Source organism: Drosophila teissieri, chromosome 4, assembly GCF_016746235.2.
Source record: "Drosophila teissieri strain GT53w chromosome 4, Prin_Dtei_1.1, whole genome shotgun sequence".
Taxonomy (NCBI): Eukaryota; Metazoa; Arthropoda; class Insecta; order Diptera; family Drosophilidae; genus Drosophila; species Drosophila teissieri.
The window spans coordinates 1,222,954-1,245,604 of NC_053033.1; the positions used below are offsets into that span (position 1 = coordinate 1,222,954).

The 22,651-nt window shown below is 35.9% G+C and overlaps 2 protein-coding genes across 4 annotated transcripts; one reads left to right on the forward strand and one right to left on the reverse strand.

Moving 5' to 3' along the window:
• Nucleotides 1–295: 295 nt before the first annotated feature.
• LOC122622866 (apolipophorins) lies at nucleotides 296–12,140 on the forward strand. Its single transcript, XM_043801483.1, has 8 exons — nucleotides 296–430; nucleotides 512–611; nucleotides 1,793–1,822; nucleotides 1,885–9,053; nucleotides 9,108–9,328; nucleotides 9,386–11,504; nucleotides 11,563–11,683; nucleotides 11,740–12,140. Exons 2-8 carry the CDS (start codon nucleotides 536–538, stop codon nucleotides 12,060–12,062), a joined length of 10,059 nt encoding a protein of 3,352 aa, XP_043657418.1. The 5' UTR covers nucleotides 296–430; nucleotides 512–535; the 3' UTR covers nucleotides 12,063–12,140.
• A 138-nt stretch (nucleotides 12,141–12,278) lies between these two features.
• On the reverse strand, nucleotides 12,279–20,628 carry LOC122622867 (inhibin beta chain). Of its 3 annotated transcripts, none has more exons than XM_043801485.1 (6): nucleotides 20,435–20,628; nucleotides 16,545–17,717; nucleotides 14,713–15,681; nucleotides 13,816–14,072; nucleotides 13,127–13,760; nucleotides 12,279–13,070 (listed from the first exon to the last, which is right to left on the reverse strand). In XM_043801485.1, the coding sequence occupies exons 2-5, from the start codon at nucleotides 17,575–17,577 to the stop codon at nucleotides 13,128–13,130; spliced, it is 2,892 nt and encodes a 963-aa protein (XP_043657420.1). In that variant the 5' UTR covers nucleotides 17,578–17,717; nucleotides 20,435–20,628; the 3' UTR covers nucleotides 12,279–13,070; nucleotide 13,127. The 3 variants fall into 3 exon arrangements, with proteins under 3 accessions (XP_043657420.1, XP_043657419.1, XP_043657421.1); XM_043801484.1 differs by having other exon boundaries at nucleotides 20,312–20,628; XM_043801486.1 differs by lacking the exon at nucleotides 20,435–20,628 and adding an exon at nucleotides 18,581–18,687.
• Nucleotides 20,629–22,651: the final 2,023 nt, after the last annotated feature.

Here is a 22,651-nt window from a genome sequence, read left to right on the forward strand (position 1 = left end):
CATGTACATACATATGTACGTATATGTATTAGCTGAAAATAATTGAGAGAAGGTAAAGGTACTAAGCTAGGGTCGGCTATGTCGAAGTCCGATTATAATGCGATAATATTAGGTACTCGGCTTTGGCCTGCGCACCCTTCGCTGGTGATAAAGAATCGTTCTGGCATGCACGTCTCTCACAATGTGTCCTCATCTTTACTTATGCCGCTGTATTTGTATTTATTTACAAGACATACGCTTAAATACTACGTAGCACAATTGCTGATGTGTGGGTTCTTGATTTATACGAGGTATTTAAAGTGAGTGTTTTCACATAATCCGGCTTAATTCGTAGACAGTGCTCATTGTATTCGAATCTGTTTAATTCGCGGACGGCCTGTGTGTTTTCCGATCTAAGAAGTATATACAAAATTAAATAGGACCAGTGCTGGTAAGGGTAAAAATACAAATTTTTACACATTTTATATAAAACTACAAATGTGACACGAATTGTGGCGTTCGCTATTTCCAGGCTATCCACAAGGGGCCAAGCGTAATGGCTAGGATGAAATATATTATCGCTTTGTTTGGAATCCTATCATCTGTGTTTTTAACAATTGCTGTAAATGCTGGTAAGTGCTATAACTTAAACCATAAATGATTAAAATCTCGATTTTTATCAAATAAAATTTGTTTTATAATCTAAAAAAAATATAAAGTGCGGTTAGTGTTTAAAAAATTGTTAAATTACAAAAATGATGATAATGATGATAAAAACATACATTTGGCTTATAAAATTTATTTAAAAAGTTATGTATGTATGTTACTGAGCTTTACAAAATTACACTTTTTTATGGTACATTAATGGGACCCTATAATTAAAATTGATTAGAATGCTGAAATTCCGTATTTGCCTCCAAAAAATCTATGATTTAGGGATTCGAAATATACAAATAAGAACTCAAAAAATAACAAATAGTGCGTTTGTCATTTTGACCGTCAGTAACGGCCAATGGACCCTTTCTTGATCCTGATCATAAATCAGATATACATATGTACATATATGTAGAAAATTATATGTATATATATTTTCAATTCCATGGGTATAAGCCGTTTTTATTGTACAATACAAAATAACATTATATACAAAAACATTATGGCCACGCCGTCACGCCCACACTTTTGAAACATTTTAAAAATTTGTTTCATCTTTTTTCTTAGTTTTCCCTATTTCTATCGATATACCAGAAAAATTAGTAAATTTCTCGTTCGCACCTCCACTAGTTTAGTAACGGCTATCTGATAATCGGGGAACTCGATTATAGCATTCTCTATTCTTTTTTTTTACAACATCAAGAATTACAAGAAAGGTAATTTCAAGGGCTGGTATTTTTTTATAGTTAGACAAAATTCGAATTGAAAAGCTAGATAGCATTCGAAAATGCCGACAAAATTTGACATATAGCACAAGTCTCCCGCACCCGGTGTATTTGCCTGGAAAATTAATCTATTTATAGCGGTTTTCAGGCTTAACTATCGTGTTTTTCCAAATGTGGTCGTATTAAAGTTTCTCACATTGAATTGTTTAAAAATTCATCAAAATCTTCTTTTGAAAATATATTTTGATCGAAACAGATTTAAGCAAATAAGATATCAATCGACGCGTATTTTTAACAATATTTTTCTCTGTTATTTCTGTAATGTTAACTCCCACCAGACCCAATTACTTTAATTATCCATCACGCTTCATACAATTATTTATTGCTGAGATGGTCCTTTATTTATTATACAAAAAAATTTTTTTTATTTTTAGAAATCACTTGCAATCTAGGATGTCCGAAATGTAAGTAACACCAAAAAGTATATATATTTATATTCTATTTTGTATTTTATTTTATTTTCTAGCTGACAATGGACTTTTAAAGTACATACCCGGCAACTCCTATGACTATTCCTTCGACAGTATTTTAACTATTGGACTGAATAGCGACGTTCTTAGTGACTCCGATGATACCAGTCTTAAAGTATCCGGATCTGCAAAAATTTTTGCGAAAGGAAACTGTGGGTATACATTACAGTTAAGTTCCGTTAAGGTATCTAATACAAAAGAGTCTGTGGAGAAAAAAATATTGAATAGCATTCAGAAGCCAGTTCAGTTCACACTGGTCAGTGGAATTTTGGAGCCACAAATTTGCTCAGACTCCAACGACTTGGACTACTCATTGAATATTAAGCGTGCAGTTGCGTCATTGCTCCAATCAGGAACAGAAGCGGAACATGAAGTTGACGTATTCGGAATGTGCCCTACACATACATCAATATCGAAAGTGGGTAACGCAAATATAATTACGAAGGCGCGGAACTTAAACAGCTGTTCGCATCGCGAGCAGATAAACAGTGGTTTGGTGTCCGGCAAAGTCAACGAGAAAGCTGGCATTACATCTAGCCTGCTGCTGCAGGCCAACTATATTAAGGAGTCAAAGATTGTAAACAACCTAATTGAAAATGTTCAGCTGACAGAAACATACAAGTTTATTGGAAATACTAAAGGAAACTCTGATATCAGTGCAACAGTAATCACGACATTGAAACTGAAAAATCCTAGCGGTACCAAGGCCAACTCACCGGCAACTGGTTCTACTGTCAGAAGCGTAATATTCCAGAGACCAGAAACCTATACGTCCAAAAATATTAACGCCCTTAAAACGATTCTAGCTGATCTTGTAGATTCTACTGGCGAGTATGTAAAAAAAGAAAGCGCAAAAAAGTTTGTTGAGTTTATAAGGTTGCTACGTCAATCTGATAGTGAGACTTTATTAGAACTGGCTGCATATCCACATCCCAACAAAGTCTTAGCACGCAAGGTATATTTGGATGGATTATTTCGTACCAGCACAGCAGAATCAGCTAGAGTTATATTAAAACAGCTTTCCAAATTTGATGAGAAGGAGAAATTACTTGCAATATTGTCCTTAAACTTAGTCAAAAGTGTTGACAAAGAGACCCTCAATCAAGCGGCTGCTCAGCTCTTACCAAACGCCCCTAAAGAGCTATATATAGCTGTGGGTAGTTTAGTTGCTAAATATTGTTTAGGAAATAATTGTCAAGGACCGGAAGTTGATGCCATATCTAAAAAGTTTTCTGATGGCCTTAAACACTGTAAGCCAAATACTAAGCGAGAAGAAGAGCGCATTGTGTACATTTTAAAGGGAATAGGAAATGCAAAGAGCTTAAGTGGCAATACGGTTGCTGCTCTAAGTGAGTGCGCTTCCACAGGGCGCTCTAACCGCATACGTGTCGCAGCTGTGCACGCGTTTTCATCAGTTAAATGCGATGGAACCTTGCAATCTAAATCCTTGGAACTTCTTAAGAATCGTAACGAAGATTCAGAGTTACGCATTGAAGCTTATTTGTCCGTTATCTCATGCCCTAACGCTGAGGTTGCTAATCAAATTTCGGAAATAGTGAATTCCGAAACTGTTAACCAGGTTGGAGGCTTTATTTTATCTAATTTAAAAGCAATTCGAGACTCTACCGACGTCAACCGTGAGCAGCAAAAGTATCATTTAGGTAACATTAGGGTGACAAAAAAATTTCCCATTGACTACAGACGATACAGTTTCAACAATGAGGTTTCCTATAAACTTGAATCCCTTGGTATTGGCGCCAGCTATGATTATCAATTAATATATTCGCAACATGGATTCTTGCCGCGATCATCTCGTATTAATGTAACAACGGAACTTTTCGGCACCAACTACAATGTATTTGAGGCAAGCGTACGACAAGAAAATGTTGAAGAGGTATTGGAATACTATTTGGGACCGAAAGGATTGGTGAACAAAGATTTTGACGAAATTGTTAAACTCATTGAAGTTGGAAATAATGGTGGTGCTGCTGCTGGTGGCCGAGCCCGTCGTTCAATTGTTGACGACGTTGGTAAAATTTCGAAAAAGTATAAGACGTATGGCAGCAAAAATGTGCAAGATCTTAATTTAGATGTGTCCTTAAAACTGTTTGGTTCGGAATTGGCGTTCTTGAGCCTTGGCGACAACATACCAAGTTCTCTGGATGACATTATCAACTACTTCTCAACTTCTTTCGAAAAAGCAAAACGGGAACTATCTTCGTTTGAAAAGCAACTTTCCAGTCACCATTTATTCCTTGATACCGACCTTGCATATCCAACTAGCATTGGAGTACCGTTGGAACTTGTAGCCCAAGGCTTTGCAGCTACCAAAATTGATCTTGCCGTTAGCCTTGATATTAATGCTATTCTAGAACAAAACTGGCAAAAGGCTAAGTACAGACTAAAGTTTGTTCCGAGTGTCGATATTAATGCTAACCTTCAGATAGGCTTTAATGCACAAGTACTCTCCACTGGACTTCGTGTGGTATCATCAGCGCATTCAGCGACTGGTAGCGATATTATTGTAGCTGTTATTAAGGATGGAGAAGGCTTTAACGTTGACCTCGAGCTACCACGCGAAAAACTTGAGCTTATTAATTTTAACGTTGATACCGAACTATATGTAGCCGAACAAGACAAACAAAAGGCTATTGCCCTTAAGGGTAACAAAAAAAATAAGAATTCTCAGCCTAGTGAGATTTGCTTCAATCAATTGGAACTTGTTGGATTAAATATTTGTATTGAGAGTTCAACAAGCTTAGGTGAAGTTCAAGCTGGAAACGGTAATGTTCCAGAAAGAGGACTTTCTGTTTCGGAGAAATTTCACTTATCCAAACCATTTAGTTTCGCCGTTTACTTAACGACTGAACGCAAATTTTCGTTCAAAGGAATTCACACACAGGAAGCTTTTTCCCAAAAATGGAAATTAGATTATTCCACTCCTGGATCCAAAGTTTCTCATGATACAACAGTTGTCTATGAGCTCGGAAATAAGCCTAGGGTATATAGTAGATTATCCTTTGATAACTCACAATGCCACTTTGCAGTGGAAGCTGGAATAAACAACGACAAAAGTGAATTGGTTGTATATGGTCAATATGAACAAGATAAGGACATAAAAAAAAGTAAAATTGGCTTTAGCAAAAGCGGAAATGAATACAAACCTTTAATTGAAATCCAAGACAATAATGGAATCTCAAACAGCATAAATGGGTACCGCGCTGACGGAAAAATAGTTGTTAAAAAAAACAGTAATAACATTGAAAGATATTATTTCGAAAACTTTCAAGTGTCAAATGCTAATAACGCCCGCGTAGTACTAAACGGATGGTCGGAAGTTGGATCTAATTCATTAACTTCTGAGCTTCGAATTACATCAGATCAGCGAACATTCTTAATAAAAAAAAATGTCAAATTGGAAAATGGCCTGTATGAGGCAGGTTTCTACATAAATGATGAACGTTCTCCTGAAAATATTTACGGAAGTTCAATACATTTGACAATAGCTGATCAGTCTTATGCCATTAAACTGAACGGTAAAGCAGCAGATTGGTCCATTGGCACCGATGGCGGTTTGGATTTCCAAAAACATGGTGATTCCGATTCTGTGCGTGCAGGCTCACTTGTGCAAAATTTTGAAATTCAATATAAAAACAAGCAGGTTGGAGCATTAAAGATTAAGTCAAATTTTGATATTAATAAATTGGATCTGGATGTGGAAATTTCACGAGAACAAAAAATTGGCTCCATAATCGTTAAATTCGAAAGCAATCAGCGACACGCGCAGGATTATTCCCTGGAGGCTAAAGCAAATATTAACAAGCAGTCTATAGATGTTATATCTAAGCGTGATTTTAATGGAAACGTCTATGTTATTGATAACTCTATAGTAACAAGTTGGGGAACTTTACTGTCTGCAAAGGGAGAAATAGGACAACGTTACTCGGCCCAAGACATTAATATTAATATTCAAGGCAATGTTCAAATAAGCGGCAAGGACAAAGCTACCCAATGGATACTTAAAGTAATCGGCACACCTGACAAAACCAACAGCGAGTTTAGGATTAGTCGAGACACCGCAGAGCTTGTTAAGCTAACCAGTGAGTCGCAGCATCCGCAAGACAAAATATCCTTGGCTAAGCTTAATCTTATTGTCAAAAATCAGTTAACTGCCAAAGGCGAGTTTCGCGTAGCTAAAAATGGCAAGGGGGAATTGACAGCCAGTATTGAGACTTTGAAGACTGAACCGAAGCACAAAATAGAAATGGAATCTAAATTCCACATACAGGCTCCCAAGTACGATATTGATGCTTCGTTAACGCTGGACGGAAACAAGAAATTGCACTTAAAGTCTGAAAACAATATAGAAAAGTTAAAGTTCTCTACTAAAAACATTGGTGAGGCAAACGACAAAAAAGTTGCTTTCGAGGCTAATGGAAGTTTAAAAGGCGAATTGCGAGGAATAGGGGAAATACAAGGTACCTTTATATTTAATGCTCCTGATGGTCGAGTCATCGCTGGCAGTATAAATCGAAAGTTCTCCATAAATGCAAAAACTGGCTTATCCCAAGGCAACATGGACGCACAACTTAGTGATACACCATCTGGCAGTAATAAAAAACGCTCAATTACACTAAAGGGAAAGCTTGATCGGCTTAACACAAAAACTAAAGAATTTTCTGCAAGCAGTAATTTAGTATACACTGCATTTAATGGTGAAAAGTCGGAGATAAGCTTTCAAATTAAGCAGCAACCAACCGGTGAAGCTAAAAACACAGATTTTAACTTTAAGGCCTATGGAAATCCACTATCCCAACCTTTTGAGATCGCACTTGTCTTAGGAAATTACAGTACAGAGCATGCCGTGGTTAGTATCACAAGTAAGTACGGCGAGATTTTTACAGTAAGTGCAAATGGAAACTACAACAATAAGCAAGCAGTTGAATATGAGCTCCAGGCTAATATTGAAATTCCTAAATCCAGCTTGAAGTCTTTAGAAATAAACAGTCATGGAAAGGTCTTAAAATCTTCAATCGGGAATGACGACGGTGCCTACAATATTGAATTCGTCCTCGATTCTAAAACCGGTCTAGGGCAATATGCTCGTGTCAACACAGTTTGGAACGGCACGCCAAATGATGGGACCTATGATTTTGAAGCTCAAACTAACGATATGGAGTCTCCAATGAAGTTCAATGGTAGATATCATCGGAAACAAACTGGTGATATAAAAGATGGTGATCTTACCGGTAAGCAAATGTATGTACTTAACGCACAGTACGGAAAGCAATACGTAAAAATGGATGCTTCATTAAGTTATGGAGCCGAGAAAGTAGACATAGCATATGTTTTAGACTCTAGCTTTGTTTCTGTAAAAGACATCAAAGTTAATATTCGCACCCTTAAATCTATCGATGATTCGACATATGTAGTCAGTGCACAAGTCAAACAGGCAGACAAATCATATGGATTAGACACAACATTTTATCATTCGGCCCACAAAAAAGGTGTTGATATTCGCTTTGATCTGTTAAAAGAAAAGCCTATTATCATAAAGAGCATTGCTGAACTCTTAGGAGACCGAAAAGGAAAGGTGACCTTTGAAATTCTAAACTTGGCCGATTTGGACATTAAAATAAATAGTGAAGCTTCATACGTTAGTATTGATGACTTTTACATAATTGGCAGCTGGAGCTCAAAGAAATTAAAGCTCGATGGTTACGAACTTGAGGGACGAGCTCAAAGTAAGAACATTAAATTACAACTCAAGAATGTAAATGGCGTAATATTCTCAGGCTCAGCATCTTATGCTCTTAAAAAGGAACTAAACAAAACCATTATTGATGGCCAAGGCCAAGTGCATTATCAAGGAAAATTGCACAATGGCAATTTTAAGCTGACCCGACAACATTTTGATTTTGGTACGGATAAGGAAGTTGGCTTTTCGTACACTTTTATGGGTAATTTGGGAACCAAAAACGGCCTAGGCACTTTAAAAATCACGAACAAAGAATTCAACACCAAGTTTTCCGTTTGTGAAGAAAAGAGACAGTGCACAAATATAATAGTACAATCAATTGTGAGCATTGATGAACAAAAAATAGACGCTGTGGAACATACCACCCTTATTATTGTTGACCTGAGAGAACTTGGATATCCATACGAGTTTGAATTGAAGTCCCAGAATACGCGCCAAGGTTTTAAGTATCAGTACCATTTAGATAGCTTTATAATAACAGGAAATAATTTCAAGTACCAATTTACGGCCAATATTCAACCCACGTCGTCCACAATTAAATTAACACTTCCGAAGCGTCAAATATTGTTTGAAACAACTCAGAAAATACCAACAGACGGAAGCCTCTTTGGCCACTACGAGCAAACAGCTTCATTCTTTATTGATAAATTGCAAAGGCCTGACGACGTTGCTCGCTTTACAGCTTTTGTAGATGTAACGGGCACCGAACGCGTTGCTCTTAACGCCAACGGCCAACTTAAATTTGAACATCCAACTATTCGTCCATTAAGTATTTCTGGACGATTGGATGGGGACGTGAATCAACAAATCGCAAACGCTGAAATAATATTTGATATTTTTAAACTGCCGGAACAAAAAGTGGTCGGAAACAGTGAATTGCGCAACTCCCGTTCCCAAAATGGTTTCAATATTGCATCTACTACAACTGTTAAGTCAGCTGGGCTTCAGTTTCAGTACCAAATAAATAGTAACGCTGCAGTGAATATCGAAGCCCATGAGTACAATGTTGGCCTGGAAGTAAATAACGGTGAATTCGATGTTAAGGCGATTTCGTTTTTGAATAAGGAAAAACTAGAAATCTCTTTAAGTGAATCAAATAAACATATCATTCATATAGTCGGAGAATTCTATAAGCAAAAACGTTATGCAAAGTTCAATACAAAAGTCCAAATTCTTGATAAAAATCCAATTGAAATTACATCAGAGGTTCAACCTAATTCAGCTAAAATTGTACTGAAGCGTCAAGATGATATAGATGGCAATGTGGAACTTAAACTGGGGAAGGAATTTAAAATTGATGTTTCTGGAAGTGGTAAACAATTATTTAATGGCCGAGTGGCATTAGATGCAACAAACTTTTTACAAACAAATTACGTTATAAACGAAGATCATCTAAATGTTTTCTGGGTAAGATATTTCAAATTAAATTAATTTCTATTTGTAATTTTATATTTTTTACAGCATAATTTTGAATCGGAAGTAAACAAAGATAGTGGATATATTTCTAAAAACATTAAAGAACGCTTGGAAAAATCTCTTCAAGATTCGGATAAAATTGTTAAATTGGCAAAAGAAGCTTGTCCAGATTTTTCCAAAATGAAGGGAAAATTGCTAGATTATAAAAACGATATTGTTACAGAGCTTAAGGCTGATCAATCAATTGCACCGATTATTGATGGCATGTAAGTATATGATTTAATATAACATTTTCGTTAATAAAAATGTTTTCTCTTTTCTAGACGCATTCTATTTGAAAAAATAGGAGGTATTGTTAATGATATAAGCAAGGCAATATCAGAAACATTTGAAAAGGCTCAAAGATCCGTTAGTGATATTTATGATAAACTGCAAGTTCTTTGGAAGGATTCCCTTCTAAAAGCCTGGGAAGATTTCATTATAACTCTGCGTAAACTAATTGGTACGCTCCATACAGAGTTTGTCAAGCTTTGTACAAAGACATTTAAAGATATTCTTTCTGCGCTTGAGAAATATGGACCAGCTCTGAAGAATTATGGAAAAGCTGTTGCTGAAACTGTAAAACCTATTAACGACGCTGTTCAGGAAATAATCAATATCGTGGTCAAAACTGCTGAAGGTGCGGCCGATGAGTTTAAGCAGTATGTCGCAAGCTTTCCGTCATTTGAAAGTATTCGTAATGAGTTTAATGACAAAGTTAAAATTCTGAATCTTTTTGAAAAGGCAACAGAGTTTATAAATAGTCTATTTGATCAGTTAAACATTTTACCACAAACTCCAGAGACTTCAGAGTTTTTACAAAAACTCCACGATTACTTAGTCGCTAAACTGGAGCAACAACATATTGATGATGAAAAGAAGATCGAAGAACTTGGGAAGCTATTAATAAAGGCCGTTCGTTCCATTTTGGTCTCGATTAGAAACACTTCTCCAGGGTCATCGGATCGTGTGATTGATTTGCAATCTTGGATTGGTTCTCTAACGCATTCTTTTGACTCATTGGCTGTACTTCCAAGCCTACTTTCATTCCGTTTTAGTATCTTAAACTTTATATTAAATGAGAATTGGGATGTCGTTTTCAACAAAAAATTATTATACTCATGGATATTCTTTAATGACTTTGAACTACGAGGCCATGTCGTTGATGGAAAGCATATATTCACTTTCGACGGCCTAAATTTCGCTTATCCTGGAAACTGCAAATATATTCTCGCGCAGGACAGTGTTGACAATAACTTCACAATAATTGGCCAGCTTACAAATGGAAAACTTAAGAGCATTACGCTTATAGATCGGGAGGGTAGCTATTTCGAAGTAGCCGACAACCTTGCCCTAAAGATAAATGGAAACCTAGTTGAATACCCACATGAGTTGTCTGGTCTTCACGCATGGCGCCGATTTTACACTGTTCACCTATATTCTGAATACGGAGTAAGCATAGTATGTACTACAGACCTGAAGGTTTGCCACTTCAACGTAAACGGATTTTACACAAGCAAAACTAGGGGGCTTCTCGGCAACGGCAACGCTGAACCATACGATGACTTCTTGCGAATTGATGGTATCGTAGCAGATAATTCGGCAGCCCTAGGCAACGACTATGGAATAGGAAAATGCACAGCAATTGATTTTAACAATGACCAGTTTAAAGCCTCCCAAAGAGAGGAAATATGTAGTGAACTGTTCGGTATTGAATCAACTTTGGCATTCAATTTTATTACCTTGGATTCGAGACCATACCGCAAGGCGTGTGATATTGCCCTTGCAAAAGTGGCTGAAAAGGATAAGGAGGCAACTGCGTGCACGTTTGCTTTAGCTTACGGTTCGGCAGTTAAGCAGATTCATAAGTGGGTGCTATTACCACCGCGTTGCATTAAGTGCGCTGGACCTGCTGGACAAAACGGCTTTGGAGATGAGTTTACTGTTAAGTTACCAAACAACAAGGCTGACGTTGTATTTGTTGTTGATATCAATGTAACACCCGTAGTGCTGTCGAATCTAATCGCGCCGGCTATCAATGATATTCGTGATTCATTAAGAAGCCGTGGATTTTCAGATGTGCAGGTCGGAGTGGTTGTTTTCGAGGAATCTAAACGGTATCCCGCTCTACTCACAAGTGATAGTGGTAAAATTAACTATAAGGGAAACGTTGCTGATGTCAAGCTGGCTGGAGTAAAGAGCTTCTGCGACAATTGCGTCGAGCAAATTATAACTGAAAAAAGAATTTTAGATATTTATAATTCTTTAAAGGAACTGGTAAAAGGAATTGCACCCCAAGCAGATGAAAAGGCCTTCCAGTTGGCTTTAGATTATCCCTTCCGCGCAGGTGCCGCAAAAAGCATTATTGGTGTGCGAAGTGATGCCTTAGAATATAAAAATTGGGTAAGCCAAGTATTTCTAGTTTCGAAATATTAAAACAAACAATATTTTTTATTTTTAGTGGAAATTTGTTAGAGCTGAGTTAACTGGATCCATCACTAAGTTCGATGGTGCACTTCTTCATCTTATTGCACCTGTAAAGGGGCTCTCATTAGAAGGAGGGTTAAGCGAAAAACTAATTGGTACGAAGTTTTATTTATACTTACATATAAGTCTGTGATAACTTGTATTATTATAGGCTTCAACTCTCGATTGGTGGCTACTGTAGATGGGAAAGATAGCAAAAAAAGAACTAAATTGCAATTTGATAATGACATGGGCATTGACTTTGTCCTCAATAACGGAGGCTGGGTGTTTGCCACACAAAACTTTGAAAAGTTAAAAACTTCGGACCAAAAGAAAATGTTGAACCAGATTACATCATCGGTGGCAGATACTCTTTTTAAGACCGAAATCGTCAGTGAGTGTCGCTGTCTTCCGATACATGGATTGCACGGCCAACATAGGTGCGTTATTAAGTCATCATCATTTGTTGCGACCAAAAAGCCAAAAGCTGCCTAAATAGAGCTTTTATGATTTATTGAATCCCTTCATCTGTCAGAAAGCAACAACTTGAAAATTAATAAAAATTTAATATCACTAAAGTTTTTTATTATACAAAAGGTCATAAAAACGCCAATTTAAAAATCAAACAAACTTAAAAAAATTATCGATGCAAGACAAGGTTTGTATAAAACTTGCCTTGATTAGGACTCATTTGAATTTAAATGCTTCATGCCACCAATATAGCGTATACAATTTTCAAGATCTCGACGCTCCAACGGATGGAGATGGCTAGACTAACTGGTTTAGTGATCCTGACCAAGTAGATACACAATACCTTACAGCATATTTCGTGTATAGGTATGCAACGTTACGGGTCACGAAAAGCAATCGCTGTTCGGCTTGACATAATTAAAATAAAAAAATGTGTTTCCCCAGGACTTTAAATCAATGATATTATTCTGGGATATGCGAGCATCCCAGCCCAGCGATGTTTACATTGTTTAATACCCGGAAAACAAAAATTCATTTAATTTCATATAGTAATCCTTATATTAATACTTTATTAAACTGTAATATTCAATGAGTATTACTAATCTGTGATATTAGCTTTTCAAGTTAGTGAAATTAATGTTTGGACAATATCGAAAGGCGCGGAGCTTTGCTAATATAATAGGCTATTAAAACATTTTGGTTTGTACTTATGTTTTATTTATTTAATGAAGTTATTATTAAAAATAGCGAATTTTATTAGTACAAAGATATTTTTGTGTTATTTGAAAAATTCTTAATATTTATAAATATTTCATTTACGTAATTTAGGCACTTCCTCAATTGTGGTATGTTCGTAAATATACAAATATTGTCATCAGCATATCTAAATATAATATATAATTGAGTCTACACTATGTATAGTATCAACTAAAAATTTCAAGACTTCGTTTGGACTTTAAAGCTAATTTAGGACACTTATGCCTATGTCTACCGGACGGAAAATATAAAATTGAAAGGCAGATACCGAGCAAGCTGTGAAAGAAATTTTGTAAAAGTATTATTTAAAGTTAGTTTGTGGTATTACTTACGCTAAGGGCAACCACACTCATCAACAACCATTTTTGGCAAGTCTCGCTTAATAATACCATCATCACCATAATATATTAAGGACATACTAGAGAATTTTATTGGGGCGCAACACGGACGCATTCCATTTAGAAGACCCATTTTCCGATACTCCTCTATAAAATGAGCATGAAATGTTTGAAAAGTGTCTGGCGTCCTAAACGATCCCGTGCAATCGCCTCTGCAATAGTTCGCGAAATATCCCCTGGGTGCAATAATCCAGTCATCCCAACCCAGTGCTTTGAAAGAAACATAAAATGATTCTTTACAGCACTGCCCATTTAAAGCTCCGCCACAATCTATGGCTCGTCGCCTAACGCGCCTTGTTCTAGATGATTCTGTATGAAGTACCAGAAATGGTCTATTTGGATTCGTACTCAAGTAGTCGGATGAGTTTCCTCTCAGTTTTGAAGTTTGAAAAAGGTGCAACGAGTAGCGACCACCGCATCCAGTGCAATCAATCAGTAGTCGCAGTTTTTCGTGACTGGTATGGCTGTACCACTCACGAATTGTATCTGTTAAATCGAATTTTTGCCATCCTAAATTTTTTGTGTCAACTTCAAAAGAAGCGCGGAAGATAATAGCCTTTTCTATTCCCTAAAAATAAAATTCTTTAAAAATGTGTTAACTTAAAGCATATATTTAATATTACCATCTCCGTAATATTGATTGATGTTGATAACTGAAACACCCATATTTTTATTCTGTGGTGTGGTTTTTTTGCTCCCCATTGTTTTTTAGTATTTAGCCACTGTTCTTCTGGCAAACTTTTTGCTCGTTCTATCCAAAAACTATGCGGCTTGTCTATCCGTATGTGAATCTGCGCACTTCTTATGGATAATTTTTGAGTGGGAACACGTCTGTTTTGAGCCGAAAACTCAAGAATTCGATATTGGCGATATTGGGTTCCTTCAAATAAAATGTATAAAGTCATGCATTATAAGATGATAGACAGTCCTATGAGCGAATTACAAATTATAGATTGGCTTGTTTTTTATTTATTTTAAAAAATGACAAATGATTTTATAATCAAATATAAGTGTACATATATAATTAAAAATCAAAGATGTATATTATATGTATATGAAGTGTGGGTATGGCAGTTTTGGGCGGTTTGTGGGCGATAGAGTGGGCGTGACCAAAATGTTTGAGCCACTTCTGAAAAATGTTTCAAATTTCTGACATTATACTTAAACCGATATGCTAAAAACCGTTTTGGACCACAAACCTCGAAAAGCTCCAACTAGCTTCAAAAAGGTTTAATTTGTTTAATTTTCGACCATATAAAGTATATATATGAACGCCTCGATCCCAGGAACTTTAATAGCGAGAAAGATGAGATTAGGGAGCAGCGCATGTTTGGTTCTTGATGTTGCCACTCTAACGCCCATAACCTGTTACGCCCGAACTTTAAAAAGTTTTGATTTTTTTCTCTGTTTTTTTTTTTGTAGTTTTTTATATTTCAAAATAATTTTGAAATTTCCCCACTGGCTGATTTGAGGAACTTGACGATAGTGTTCAATCTTGCATTGACTGAAAATCTACTTACCCTCTTCTGCAAATGTAATTATTTCTTGAGTATTACCAAAAAAGTCTTCATGGTCAATATTTTCCTGGTCATGAGCAATCGATTCGTGATTTCCCTTCTGATTTTCATCTTCAATGCTGTGGATCGGTGACTGATGTCCAATGCTAGAGCTACCTTCATGGTACCCGTTTTTATTATGATTCTGAATACTGTAATCGTTAAAATATTCATAAGCATTGGGCCTGATCTCACCATTTATGCCAGTATGGGTACTATTTTCACTACTATGATTTATATCTAAAAGATATGTAGATTTTTTTAAGGCATTCTCATTCATTTGTTTGCTGTTGATGCCATTAACTTTTCTGAGCGCTCCACTTTTAAGCTTCTTGGTACTACTGTTATGGTGGCTTTTAAGTTGTTCTGTAGGCTTAGATGCAATACGAGAGTTAATTTTTAATTGACGTTTTTCTGTCCATCCTTTAAAGAATAAGTGTTTTTTATCGATTTTTTTAATATGCCTTCTATCTAAAGAACGATTTCTCAAAACTCTCCCATATAAATTATCATTACTTATATTGAATGTAAAATCGAACTGGGATCTATATTGATGATGACTAGGATCCCGTTTGCTGCTAAGATAAGTCCTTCCAACTCGGCCACTAAAAATATGTGTTCCTGATGAGGCTAACGCCCGTGGCTTGAGAGTCTTCTGATCTAAATCCTTACCACTGCTCTCAAATGCATTGTTTGGTATCATTCGTCCGCCATCGGCACGATATATTGTTTCCCAAATAAATTGCTTAGGTAAAGGATGAGATACATTGGGCCTGTGGCTGAGACCGAGCTTTGTCAAAATTTGCCGTTTTATTGACTCCAAACGAACTTCATCGCTCGGTGCAATGTTGTTATGGGGTTGATTAGTTTTTTTGTTGAAATTATTGTTGTTATGGTATTTGTTGTAGATGTTGTAGTCTGTGTGTGGATTATCTGTGTAAATGTGATAATTGTAAAGTGTTATGTAAGATTCGTTACATTTATTATTACTCTTTTTTGTATGGAGTGTATTTGTGTTTTTAGTATAGTTACATTACTTGACATCACCCGAGTTATTTTCTTTTTTAAAAATCCATTTTTGCCTTAAACTAGGCCATACTTTAAATAGATTTTAAGATATTGGTTTATTTTTAAATGCATAAAATTTATAATTTAAAAAATTTTAATAAAGAAACCGTTTCTAGTTTTTGAAATCGAGCGATATTCACCTCAACCATTTTCGGAATATCTTTAAGTTTGACAAATAATGTGAAGTTTATACAATCTATATTCTACATTTGTACGTCGTAGAAATTTCCTTCTGCCTCTTGTATAAAAAGTATATTTAGTAACCGTGTAACAAGGTCATTTTTTCCCATCCTTGAGCTTAACAAATTGAAATATTAAGATAACTCAGCTAGACTAAATTAGTTATAGTTGTTTGCTATTTTGTATACCCTTTTAATTGATATATAAATATCTCAAGCTTACTGCGACGAGGTCCTTGTATATTTTTTTTACTAGTGGTACAACATTTGTCAGTTTAAAATGATCATTTAATAATTTGAAAATGATTTTTTATTTAAAAATAACACATAAATCTTAGAAATTAAATTTACTTTACAAAGGTTACTGCATTGCAATATTTTGGTACGGTACGAAAGCTATTTACTTACGTTGTCTTACGTTCTGTGTTGTTTTCTGTTACACTTGTCCTCCAATTTATTTAATTTTAAATACCCCAAACTCAATAAAATTTTTCTTTTTCAATAAGAATATTCAAAGCGGTAAGTAAAGAATTTTTCTAAAAAACTGACCTTTATCGGTGTAAATGTTGGGCTTTCCGCTGTCATGGCATAAGGTGCAGCCCTTATGTGTCTCCAAATTCGAAGCATAGTAATTACTACTGCTAATTCCATTGCAATTTATTAGTTTGACTTCAAACCAGACGAGTCCAATGAGAAGCCAAATAAGATTGGCTCTATTGCGTTTAATCTTTGAACAGTTACGCACTGAACCTTGAATCGATGGCCAAGGTGCTTCAATTTCTCTTAAAGGGGACACCAGAAAGCTTCTCTCTGACTGACCAAATGATTTACCTCTGTGTACTAAGTCATAATTAGTTCCGTAATTTGTCTCCAAAGAGAGGCATTTGCCATCGTTAAAGTTAAGCCTTTGCTCAAAGCCGCTCACATTACTTTGCATTAGATGATCAGTTCGAAGGTATTTTTGTTGTTTCCGCTGCATTTGATGATGCTTAGTATAAATATGCCTGCGCCGTCTGTGTCTGCGGCGACGTCGCCTCCTTCGTTGTCGTTTACGATTGCGACTTCTGCAAAGCACTCTACATAGAATATTGGATTTTACCTGTTGGTCGTTATTTATGTCGTACGATGTATATCCATAAAACAACTTAAGTTTTGTCTCCGAAGTGCTGCTGGGAGTTCCGTTAGGTGTGGTAGGAACCGAGACGTGCACTGTTCTGCTGCTGGCTTGGCTTCTATCTGCAACTCCAGACTGGCCAGGCACCGAAAATATATCTAGGAGAATGCAGCTTGTCAGGAGTGTCGCTAGCGCAGTTACCCAACGAGCCAGCACTAAAATAACCGCCACAAGCTTTGATACGCTTAAGACTTCGGGGTCACAAACTTTTTTACGCATTACAGGCTGTGGAAATGACTTCCGGGAGCCCAGGCTGTTGCAACAGTTTAAGCTATAGCAGCAGCAGCACTTTACAACCACAACGCAGCATCCCTGGCGACAGCAGATGCATTGGCAATTAAAGAAGCACCTGTTGCCTTTCATTGGCGCCTCCGATTGCGAATAATTAGAATCAAAGGCAAATCGCATATTTGATATTTGGCAAGCCGTTAGTACTGGCAGTGTCCCTTAAGAAATTGGTACAAGTAATGGCAATTTTACTATCCTGGTAAACATTTTCCGATCCATTGCAAATCCTTTTCGTTGGAGCTGTGTTTCATTTCATCTGCCTGTTCAAAAATCAAATTTTTGAAATGCTTAGAATATCAAAGAACATTTAGTTATATTTCGATTAAATAAGTGGTAAGTCAGTTTTAAGTCCACAAAAATAATAAGTTTATAGACACTTAACAAGAGAGAACGCCATTGCACAGTGGTTGCGCCCATAGGCCAAAAATAAAAAAAAAACGTTTTCCAAATATTCCATTGCACAGTGGTTGCGCCCATAGGCCAAAAATCAAAAAAAAAAATTTTCCAAATATTTACAAAAAGTAACCAGATTGTCTTTGAAATGTCCAAATATGTGTATCCCAAGACCGTTTTGTCTTAACTCTAACGGGACATTCTAAAAATAGAGTGCAAAGTGAGAACAACTGTTCATTTTTGCAGCACAGCGGAGTTTTGATTGCTTTTCGTCGCAACAAAAGTGAATTTCAAAGTGGTCAAACGTGCGATTGATAGGTCCAATTTTAATTATTTCAAATGAATTTTAAAGTTTCAGGTATTTACTTTAAGAAATTCTAATTGTGAAATTGAATTGAATTGATTTATCATATTTGGTGAAGTTTTGATGAATTATACCTTTTTTGTGTATTATGTGAACGTCATTTTCCTAGTTTAGGTAAACTTTTAGATATATTGCCCCCCGATCCCCCCTTAATGAGTGCTACCACTGGATTTGTCAATGTTTTAAGGAAATAAAAATCGTAAGTCTAGCTGCAAATATTTGCAATCTTCAAGGTTAAGTTTTCGCCGTATTTTGCTGATTGTCCTATGTTTTTGTGATGTTTCTTTTGTAATCATTATTTGTGTTTGTCAATTATGTTTGTGTCAACAATTTTGCGTATTATATTTTTCCCCATTCTTTTCTTACCGTTTTCTACAGACGCTTTTTGTAACTGCACTTTTTCCTGTGTCTTTTTGAGCATTAAATGTTAAGTGAACTAATTTTTCAAAAGTTATGGGAACCTTATAGCTCGATGAAATTAATTTTAAAATATTGGTCTATGTTTATAGATAATGTTTTAAAAAATGTCAGCTGCAGAACTTTGCAGACGGCTGAGTTATCTTAAACAAAAGAATGCTGCCGCCCTGTTTTTGTCTTAATATTCTTCATAATATTTTTTCATATTAACAAAATTTAAGCATACTTTTAGGTTTTTTTTTTTTTGGATTTTGCTTTTTGGTGGGCGTAAATACACTTAACTTACAGTACAAATTTCACAACGTTATGTCTGCTAGAAGTATTTTTGGCCGCTCTCCCCATATAAGCCAGACCACTGTGCATTGTTAAGATGTTTTTGAAATATGGACAGAAATTGGCAAAAAAAAATAAACTGAGATATTGGGCGTAAAAGGGTTTTGCGGTTCGTCGAAGTAAGAGTGGCGCGGCGAAAACGGTTTTGGCCTATCGGGTATAATTACTGTCCGTATGAACGTCGAGATTTCAGGAACTATAGAAGCTAGAGAGTTAAGATTAAGCATACAGTTTCCAGAGACATAGATGCAGGGCAAGTTTGTTAATTTATGTTGCCACGCCCACACTTTTAAAAAATGTTGGGATATTTTTTCATTTTTTAATTAGTTTTGTATATTTCTCTCCACGCCCATTCTAACACCCACAAGCCGCCAAAGACTGTCAGTGTTAAAATTTCTCCTTCGCACTTCCACTACCTGAGTAACGGGTATCAGATAGTCGGGGAACTCGACTATAGCGTTCTCTCTGGTTATACCCGTTACTCGTAGAGTAAAAGGGTATACTAGATTCGTTGAAAAGTATGTAACAGGGAGAAGGAAGCGTTTCCGACCATATAAAGTATATATATTCTTGATCAGGATCAATAGCCGAGTCGATCTGGCCATGTCCGTCTGTCCGTCCGTATAAACGTCGAGATCTCAGGAACTACAAAAGCTATAAAGTTAAGATTGAGCATATAGACTCCAGAGACATAGACGCAGAGCAAGTTTGTTGATTAATTTTGCCAGGCCCACTATAACGCCCACAAACCGCCCAAAACTGCCACGCCCACACTTTTAAAAAATGTTTTAATTTTTTTCCATTTTTGTATTAGTCTTGTAAATGTCTATCGATTTGCCCAAAAACTTTTTGCCACGCCCACAAACCGCCAAAAACTTTCAGTGTGGAAATTCTCCTTCGCACTTCCACCAGCTAAGTAACGGGTATCAGATAGTCGGGGATCTCGGCTATAGCGTTCTCTCTTGTTTTATTTTCTACTGTTTTTATGGCTTAATATTTTATATAGGCATATAAATATTCTAAAAAAAATAGTGTATACTTGATAATTAAAACTACGAAGTTATATTTTTGGTTTTTATTTTTTAATTGAGACTAGTTTGAGTAGAAAGTGACGGCTGGACTCAACTCTTAATACCGATAAAGAATGTACATATGTACATATATTCCTAATGTGGTCGTAAATGTCTCCTTTACTGCGGATGGCTCAGCTAGTACTACGCCTGATAGACCCCACAACAAACCAAGCCCCTACAGAAACAAACAGACAGCCTCATCTGCCCCATTTAATGAACGCAAGGCGACACTGAGACAGTGTCCAGACAAAACGACGCCTGAATGGTTACTTACAAGTGTGGTAGTAGAAAGGGATGAAGCCGAATTAAAAGCATGTGTTTTACAGCTAAAGTACATATGTACATATAGGATGGTTATGTGCCCAGGTTGATCTGTGTGTGTTACAAAGTGTATCACCTATTTCTTTTTAGAAGGACTAGTTTTCAACTTAGTGAAAATACTATTTTATTATGATGGATTTATTTAGGAGAAATATTTAAAAACACTTTCTGTAAGAAATATCACATTTTCACGTTATATAAATGTATTCTGCTTTTTCTTTCACCAAGGAAACAATTTATTATATCTCCGTCGGTTGTTAAATGACATTGCATACTTTGTGAGACAGTACTACAATGACACTTAAAGCTTTTAAAAAGCTTTATTGAAGATAACATTTTAGCGTAGCCACCTTTCCTGAGCACTGGAAGACCATAAATGCACCATAAAAAAATATCGATGCTATCGATATTTGCGTTTGTTCACGATGAAAAAACCGGCAGATTCAAATGGCTGGTCACACAGCACATTTCCTATAAGCCGAACCGTTTTATTTAAAAATCGTAAATGATAATTTGTGTATTTAGTTACAGGTAGAAGAAATCGTTTTCGACCCAATATTCTTAATCACCAGTCGGCCTTGCCATGTCCACCAAAAAAAAAACATTTTTTATAGCATATATATTTGCAATTACTGTCAGACATTTCTGAAAAACCATTCATCTGTTTACTGTACATCTAATTAAGATAGATACCTTTCGAATTTTAATGAAAAAAAGTAAATATGATTTAAATTCTGAAAAACCATTCATCTGTTTACTGTACATCTAATTAAGATAGATACCTTTCGAATTTTAATGAAATAAAGTAAATATGATTTAAATTCTGAAAAACCATTCATCTGTTTCCTGTACATCTAATTAAGATAGATACCTTTCGAATTTTAATGAAATAAAGTAAATATGATTTAAATTCTGAAAACCAGTATTTTTTTAAGTTATTTTAAAGGAAGTATCATATTATTCTGCCAATTTGTAATCTCTCTAATTGAAGAGAGGAAAAGGACAACAGGTAATTTTTGTATATTCCTTACTTGTAGAAAAATGGGGTACACGATACCCGCGTCGAAGAATACCAAACAGACATAAATATCCGCAATACCCACAATTATTTTGTACTTCTCTGGAGGCGATTACATCACATTAGAAATAGTAATACTAATATTTAGTTTTCTGTACTCTATACTATTCGTCCAATTTGCTGTAGGTTACTTGCATCATATACATAGATATGTATACGTTTGTGTAACAAAAGAGATAAATGACGTATTTAAAAAAAGCTTGCGGCTTGTAGGAGTTACTAGAATCTTCACGAATAACTTAAACATTCTAAAACCTATAGCTTCCGTGGTTCTTACGTTCATACATACGAACAAACGGACTGACTAACATAAATTAATCGACTATGCTAGTGATCCGGGCTGACATGGTTTTAATTGGAAGAGTATTAAAACTTTAGCTCTCCGTTAAATTAATTCCTGGTTTTCAGTGCTATCGACTGATATGTATGTACATATTTTGTCTCGATCAGGAATAGTAGCGTCTTCTGTCTGTCCGTATGAACTTTCGGATCCTACAGTGATCAATATATTTCTCCCGGAAAGGGTATAGCAAAAAACACAGATAGTAGTATAAATATGCAGTATATAACTTAATAGATACAGCAAAGGCATTTCCAGTACCTAGAGCTAACAGCCAAAAACGACCAAAAGAAACGGCGGAAAAGCTGTCTCGGTTGGCTTGCAGACCGTGAAAAGCCACGAGCCACGATTGAAATACCGAATTTCATACCAAAAACATATGAATACCGATTGTTTATATCAAAAGCTATCAGGCGAATTCTACAAAAAAGTGTTGTGTATACTTATATGCACATAACCATGCGCTCACACACATATGTACATAGAAATGGTTACTCCCAGTTTCTTATGCGCAATGACCAAGCAACTAAAGGAAAAACTTCTAAAAAAAAAAGTGGAGAATATTTTTTAGAGAACTTAGATTGGTCAAAAACGTTTTAATTTGTCTGTTCTCTCTAAAAAATATATGGTAATATAATAATATCTGAGATCATTGAACTTTTGCTAGTTACTTATAGCCAGTTTTGATACTAACGCACTTATTAACCACATAAAATGTACATATATAAGAGAAAAGGAAAATTAACAAAGGCGCGATCGGAGGGTAGGTTTTTTTCCGGTCCGGTCTAACAGGTGTTCCACAAATAAAGCGCGGGCCAAAGTCAGGAAATTTCCTTCGATGGCAAAAGAAGGCAAGGGATGACGGTAAATGAACA